Here is a 7,815-nt window from a genome sequence, read left to right as displayed (position 1 = left end):
GAGCCTGTGCGTGCGCTCGGCCGGGATCTCGCGTCCCTTCGCTGGGTACTGGGCTCGCAGCATGGGAATTGGTGCCCTGCTTGGAGGTCCCTGGAGTAGAAACGGGTGAAATTCTTGCCCTGTATTTGGTCACGTCCTTTGTAAACTTTTTTTTTTTTCCCTGTGGAAATAAAACTTAATTTTTTCTTATTTACTGCGTTTGAAAATCGGTGGCCAGATGTGCTCCAGGCAGTTATCAGTCGGGTGTTGTGGATTTGTAGCTAGAACAGGGCCGGGGAGTCCACGTCCCTGCTTCTCCCTACCTTACTGTACGACCTTGACTAAACGGCGCGTACTTAGATGCATGCCAGAGTTACAGTGAGTCTGTGCTCTTCATCTGTTCCTAAAGCCATGTCCTGAAGTTCGCACTTAGGTACTCAGAGAAGTGTCTGGGCTTTCAGAAATACGGCTTCTTCCTGATGTAAATAGCAACAAGGAGGTTCTGTGGGGTTAGTTTGTAAACTGTGAGTAAGTTCCTGGCAAGAAAAGAATGCAGAGTAATTACCAAGTGTTATTAGTAAAATTACCTAATTAGAATAAGAATGTAGTACTACTAACAAAGCTTTCCTGAGAATCTAATGCCTCATATATATTTATAGTGCAGTTTATGCAGCTATTTTATAGTGTGGGTTGGCTCTGTCTATACTGCCTAGAAAGATGCTCTATGACTTTTTTAGAAGGGAATCTTCAGGGAGATGGTACTGTGCAGAAAGAGTTGACTCATTAAGTTTGTATTTGGCTGGTTTAACAAGACTCACTTTATTTAGAAATGTATTTGTGCAGTTGAATTCAGAATACATGCCTAATGTACCGTGCTGTCTGTGGCTCTGGACAGTGCGTTAAGTACAGGTGTGACTGGTGCTTTGATTTGGCCATTAGGTTCCCAGCATGTCCAACTGAAAACGTCAGTGATACAGGTGTCTTAAAAATAACAACATACAGTACACGGCACACATCAGAGATCATGGGCATCTTTATATTCTGTTTTTCTTGGAATTGTAATGAACAGAAGGGAGAAATTTGTTTTACAAATCGGCAAAACTTGTCAGTTTTACTCTTGGTGCTGTTTTGTATATATGTCTTTTGTATGTGTTAGTCTGAAACCAGAAGTCAGTCTAGCCCTTGTCATACTTGCTGGATGATACCAGCAGATTGTCAGGTTCAGACTCTGAAATACCATATTTTGCTGTAAGCCTGTTCCAAAACACAGGCTTTTTCATCCCCAGTGGTTTACGTTTTATGTTTAAGGTGGTTTTAGTCCTGGTGTCCTCTGTGCAAACAGATTTTTAGTAGCTGATAATTTTCAGAATATGTTTAGCAAGTTATTTTGTGCAGCATGATGTAAAAACTGCTATAGGACCAGAAAGATGAGCTAATTATTGCAAAATGCTGTGCTGTTTTCTTCACCCTAGTCAGCCAGTATTATTTAGGCTGTTATTTCTAAAACTATAAACAGAATTGGAAAGGCCAACGTTTGACCCAGATTCAGGCAAAATAAACAAAATCTCTACACTTGAACCTATGAGTTTTCATAAAAAAACAACTCTAGAACACTTGGGTGTATCAGAGAAGCTTATAAATACCTCGCATCTTTACTAACCAGCCGTCCATAACCTTCTATTTTCAGTCATACAGTATTAATAAAATGAGCTTCTGTATCTGCAAAGCCAAGGTGTTTTGTCACCGTTTCAAATTAAAGCTGACTTGGTCAGATGCAAAGTGCGCTGCACTGTTTTCAGTAATTATCTAGTAACTTTACTTGCCTATCAGAAAAGTACTTACTACAGAAACAGGAGAGCTTTTAAAGTTCTTTTGGTTCTGTTGGGATGAAATTTAAGATGTAGTTTATGCAGGAGGACACCTGGCAGTATAGATGACGGTTTGAGCTCGTATGATATCTTTGATGAAAACACAACCACGCTGCACTTGGGGAACTTGCATCTTGCAACAATCCGGCTAATACCACTGGGGAAAAATGTGCAGCTCTTCTCCCTATGGAAAGCAGAAGTCTTCCTCCCCAGGATAACATTTTCTTTGCTTTTCATAATGTTGCGATAACTACTCTTTAACTTATGTGATGAAGAGAAGCTTTTATTTCTGGATGTCAGAAGGCCCTTTGTTGCTATACCAAAAATAGACTTGGAGAAGTTGAGTGTGCTTTGACGAGATCGTCAGTTCGGTAATAAAGCAATCAGTCCTATGATTTCATCTCTTCTTCCTCCCATATTCGGAATTATATACAGTTAGGGAAGTGTAATTGCAGTGATAACAGCAAAACAACTTCTGCCAGTTTGAGACGTGGGCCCTGACTTGATGGTTGACGAGACATGCATGCTGGTGAAGGAGCTATACGTCCAGGATGAAACAGGTCTTTGCTTGAATTGAGGGCTGTCAGAAATACACCGTGCCAGATAATGCTTGATTCTGAACATTCAGGGTTTTTAAGAAATGTCTCAAAAACAAATAAAGCAGTTACAGGCTTTCAAGGCATTCAAAGGAACAGGAAGTTGACGGGTGACGGGTTTTAGAGAGAGGGGAACCCAGCGGAGAGTTACCTTGTCTTAATTTTAAATGGTCCCATTAAAGATTCTCAAAACCATAAATGTACCTGTGATACCAGAAGTTTGAACTTTGCTAGTAAACAGACATGTATTTTGTTGAACAGAGTTGGATATTGAAGCAGAGATTCTTCTTCGTTTTGGATTAGGAAAACTGTGACTTTAGAAGGGTTGGTGGTTTGGGTTTTTTCCCTTTTTGTCGGGAATAGCTCATTTTTATCATAAGAGGTTACGCTCTCGCACTTTCAAAGTAGTCAAACTAGCCTGTGAAGACTTTGTCCAGTGATGACGGAGTCAAATCATCTTGTCCGGCTCTTAGCCTTGGGAGTTTAGGACTGAAGCAAAATCATTGTATCAAGAATACTAGGAAAGCAGTTAATTGCTAAATTCCTCTCTTTGTGCTTTCCTTGTTTCTGTTTGTTCTATTGGCTTTACAATGAAAGAATTAGAACTGCTGTCATCTGTATTTAGTATGCTTAAACAAAAGAAAATGTTTTTAGAATACTTGCGATCTGAGATGAGATGCAACTATTGAGCGTATCAAACCACGCTGTCTAATTCCTGGTTTTCATGCTTTTGCAGCCAGAGTTGGGAAGACATCACTCATTATGTCTCTTGTCAGTGAAGAATTTCCAGAAGAGGTAGGGCACCCTTAGTTGTTTTCTAAGTTTTATTTCTATCTTGTTGTATATTTTTTTCTAGAGTAAGTTAATAGGCTTTGCTTTAAAATAATGTTTCCTATTTAGAAAAAAATAAAGTAAAAAACTGCCATGACAACTTCTGGAAGAGTGATGTAGATTAGTTTAAATATACGTCTGTGTGAGGATTATGAATTTAAATTATATTTAAATTCCTTTCTTGTTTTTCACATGGTTAATTAAACTATTTTTTGATATCTCAAGTATGTTAGGTTTTTAAAGCAGTTGAAACGGTTCATAACTGGCAGCATATTTCAACATTAGAGACTCATAAATGGGAAGGTGCTGAAAGAGACAAGACTCAATTTTTTTTTTAGTCTGTATTTAAAGAGCAAGCAGCCTGCAAAACGAGTGAGAATGAGGAATTAAAAAGTCACCTTGTATAACCAAGTGAGACATTGCTTTTACTTCTGTGTTTGGAGAATGTTTTCCTGACTCTTTTAATTAAAAAAATGCTGAAAACTCTTACTGCTTTCTGCTGGAATAAAAGCTACTCCTACATTTATTCCTTTTAAAAAGCATCGCGTAGTCTCTTCAAACCATAAGAAGAGCTGCTGCAAATAGTTAAACTTTTTACATGTAAACATGAATGTTTATTTCTCCTGATCACAAGTCTTAAAATAGCCATCATGTGCTGCTCTTTGAATCTACACTGTGCTGTGTTTAATGCAAATCAGTAGGTTACCACAGTTCATGAGTCAGGATTAGACTGGTGACATATTTGAATTTAGTTCCCATCCTTGCAGGTGAAAAGGAGCTCCAGTTCCTGTTTGCTCTTGATCTGCTCAGGGACCCATTCCTTTGGTTGCTGGTGTCTTTAATGAACTGTAGGCCTCTCTTTACTTTTCAGCTTCTTCCTGCAGTATAATCTAGAATATTTCCGTAAATTCATGTTTGAAGTAATTGATTGAATTTGATAACCACCCCGAATTTTAGAGCTTTTATTTATATGACATTTTTCTTTAAAATAAACTGCGATTCAGGTTTTATTTATAGTTTTCACTATTGTAGTAGTTCTGTAGAAATGGTTCCATATAGTGGATTTGAGTTTTACAGAAGCATTCACTGAGTCCCTTAACAACATTGCTCGCTTGTGAAGAGTGCAGGATGTTCCTTATTCAGTGAGTAGACTAATAAAGAATGAGAAAGTAGTAGTAACTTTCAATACATTGTAAAAAAAAAAACCCAAAACCGAAAGTGCTTGAACACTTCAAAGTCGCTCTATTTAAAGCTCAGTAATTGGCAGGTGTATTATAGATATATGACTTTTTTTACCATCTGGATTTTCTGGGTTATCTTTAAAGGCTTTTCCTTGCTGTTTCTTTACAACCTAAGGTTCCACCACGAGCTGAAGAAATCACCATTCCAGCTGATGTCACCCCTGAAAGGGTGCCAACCCACATAGTGGATTATTCAGGTAAGGACTGCACAACACTGCTACTGTTTGATTTGGTCTGGAATTGTTTGTCTGTCTCAGTAGCAAGAGGCTAGGGGAATGCAAACTGTGACTCATTCCAGAGAGAACCTGTCTACAAATGTAATTATTCCTCTTTAAAATAGCTGCCAAACACCTTGTGTGCAGCTCTGTCTTGTGAGTTAATGAATGGATATCATTTCAGCAGAAGCACTCTGTAGTGGAGTTTATAAAAAGACATTTAAATAACGAGCTTTCACAAGGCTGGCTGTGAGCCAGTTCAGTTTCTTGAATTTTTCAGTTCTGTTTGCAAAAATGTCGGGTATTAATGAATGGCTTATTCTGTTGAATGCAGAAGCAGAGCAAAGTGATGAGCAGCTTTACCACGAAATATCACAGGTAAGTGTGGCTTAGTGTTTGCTAGAAAGTGGTTTCTGCTTTTGCAGAAATCTGCCTTTAAGTTATCTGCATTTGATAGGCTTCAGGTTGAAGAAAATAGCCTTTCTTGCTTTTCCTTGCTTGGCATTTCATTTTGTTTTGTGCCCTGTGCTACAGTAAACCTTCCTCTATTTAAGAAAAGTGGGTACTGCCACTGCGTTGGTGAACTGAGCTCAGGCCTTGTCCTTCCAAGTGAAAGGACAGAATGTAACTATCTGCTAATCAGTAAGCCAAGGGATTGACAGGTTTTGTAAAGAAATAACCCTACCCTGGAAAGATCAATTCCACTTCTTTCTGTCACGTTGTACTGTTGCATTTATGAATAGCTCCAGATTCGTGGTAATCTCACAATTCCTCCTGTTTCCTATTTTCACTTTTTTCTGAGCACCTTTGCACATTTTCTGTGCAGTCTGTCATGGTGTGTGTTCCACTTTGACATTCCGTTTCTGGCACCTGAGTGGAGGCTGCAATTTGTCATTCTTCAGTTTAGATTTCTTGGTAGCATAGGTCTCTCTCTAGGCATAAGATGTGAATGGCACACTGCAAGACAGGCTTCTTGGCACTTCTCCACATATACATTATTTGGTTAAAGCTGTTGTTCAGGCTACAAACAGCTTAACAAGTCGGGGGCATTGTTTTTGACTAATGGTGGAACTCGGATGTTGTTACACATGGTTCTTAATTGTCTCTGTTGCTCTGGAGACTCTTAAGCAGTGGAATTCCATGTCTTTCCTTTCTTTTCATTTTAGGCCAATGTGATTTGTATAGTATATGCTGTTAACAACAAGAATTCTATTGATAAGGTATGGTAACACATTTTACCCAGTTATTGCTTGAGATCTAGCTTGGACGCTGCTAATTGTTGGCAAGCTGAAAACTCTGTTAGACATTTAAAATGCATAAGATGGTGTTTGAGATCAAGTTGCTGAGAGAATGTACAGATACGTTACTGCTCCGTGTCTGTTGCAACATCTGAGTTTTCAGTCATTTCAGTCATCTGACAAAGTTGCTCGTTAACCAGCTCTAGTTTTTATTTGTTCTCCTTTGTGGGTAAATCTGCCTTTTTGGGAAAGAAGCAGTAGCAGTTGTAGTTGAACTTGTGCACAGCTCAGTCATTAAATTTGAAAATGTATTTTTCATGTTTGTTTTTCACCCCTCTTTAGGTAACAAGTCGATGGATTCCTCTCATCAATGAAAGGACAGACAAAGATAGCAGGTGCATAAGTAAAGATGAGACGTGTGAATTAGGCTGCACATCGATGGGTGACAATGGACAGTGTTGAGGATGTTAATTGTTTAAGAAAATCAAATTCTAAACTTAAAGTTTATATAAGAAGTCCAAGCAACAAGAGATTTAAAGTATGTAGGTCTGTTACATATGCCAGCAATGCTATTTATTTTGAATTTCATGGGAAGCTTTTACCAGGTGTGTTTAGGTTTGTTATGGTATAACTAGTTTTGGCTACATGGTCTGCATAGGTTTTCTCCTGATGCTGGTTTCGTTTAATAATAATAAGATCAGTTACTTTTATGTTTAACTGTGTGGTTTGTTTGTAGTATCAACAAAAAGTACATTTCTGTCTAAGTGTGTATCAAAACAATTTACTTAAAACTGCTATTGTTTAGTTTTGCCTGTTGGCTGCCAGTGATATTTAATTACATCGTGAAAATAATATAATGGCTTATGGTGGGAGGTAGGATGCTAAATTAAAATAGATCTCCTTATCCCTCTGTCTTTAAGCTCTTAACCTTTTTTTTGTTTTCAGGCTGCCTCTTATATTAGTCGGAAACAAGTCTGATCTAGTGGAATATAGCAGTATGGAAACAATCCTTCCCATTATGAATCAATACACAGAGATAGAAACATGTGTAGAGGTATGTAAGATTTTAGTGAGGTTAGAATGAGTAACAGAAAATACATTCTTGCCAAGCACCTATGGCAACTTTGTAATGGAAAAGGAGACTTGTTTGTTCAAATAAAATATTCAGATAGAAGTCATTATCATGGTGAGTTTGTTATTTTTCTTTAGAGAAGATTGTGCTATTGTATAATCAAATGTTACTGCCAAATTCTTCTAGTATTTAGAGCCTCCTCACATTCTTGCCTTTAGCATGTGTTTTAAATGTTTGCTTAAATTTCAGAACTCACCAAACAGTCAAGAAATGGGCTAACCAATGTAAGGATTTCTCTTTCAGTGTTCAGCCAAAAACTTGAAGAATATATCTGAGCTATTTTATTATGCACAGAAAGCTGTTCTACATCCTACAGGTCCTCTTTACTGCCCAGAGGAAAAAGAGGTATTTATACATAGATTCTAAAAACAAATAATAGGGGGGAGGGGGGCTAGGTAACCACTTTCCTGTTCTTTCTTTTTCAGTGGATTTTGCATTTCTTAGTGTCTTCTGTTACCGCCACCCCACCTCTAAATGTCAAGCTCATTCCAGAGCCATGGCGATTGCTGTGTGCTGTATTAATCTGATCTGTCTTTCCTTTTCACTCAAAGCAATGAAGATGGTTTTTTGTTGCCCCTGTGAACTGTTGAGTAAAATGAGAAGCTTTGGTCATGGCTTTAAGCCAGATATAATGTGTTCAGTTCACCTTCACATACGCATTTCACAGTAACTCCATTTGTTTCAGGGAACATACTCCAGACTTGGCCTGGTTTAA

General features: G+C 38.1%; 1 protein-coding gene across 3 annotated transcripts in view; it reads left to right on the top strand.

The window, feature by feature from the left end:
• The first annotated feature begins 529 nt into the window (after window positions 1-529).
• RHOT1 (ras homolog family member T1) overlaps window positions 530-7,815 on the top strand; it is a 24,049-nt gene continuing 16,763 nt past the window's right edge. Inside the window, exons 1-9 of one of the 3 annotated variants that reach the window (XM_010134599.1) lie at window positions 530-556; window positions 2,283-2,292; window positions 3,180-3,238; window positions 4,631-4,712; window positions 5,065-5,108; window positions 5,897-5,950; window positions 6,311-6,363; window positions 6,914-7,022; window positions 7,344-7,445. In XM_010134599.1, coding sequence (XP_010132901.1) covers window positions 530-556; window positions 2,283-2,292; window positions 3,180-3,238; window positions 4,631-4,712; window positions 5,065-5,108; window positions 5,897-5,950; window positions 6,311-6,363; window positions 6,914-7,022; window positions 7,344-7,445 — 540 coding nt within the window. Of the gene's footprint in view, window positions 557-2,282; window positions 2,293-3,179; window positions 3,239-4,630; window positions 4,713-5,064; window positions 5,109-5,896; window positions 5,951-6,310; window positions 6,364-6,913; window positions 7,023-7,343; window positions 7,446-7,815 lie in introns of those variants that run through there. The other 2 variants (XM_010134607.1, XM_010134591.1) reach the window with 2 other exon arrangements.

This window comes from Buceros rhinoceros, unplaced genomic scaffold (assembly GCF_000710305.1).
Source record: "Buceros rhinoceros silvestris isolate BGI_N320 unplaced genomic scaffold, ASM71030v1 scaffold30940, whole genome shotgun sequence".
NCBI lineage: Eukaryota > Metazoa > Chordata > Aves > Bucerotiformes > Bucerotidae > Buceros > Buceros rhinoceros.
The sequence above is the reverse complement of the archived record's forward strand: the minus strand, read 5'-3'. Positions and strand labels throughout refer to the sequence as shown.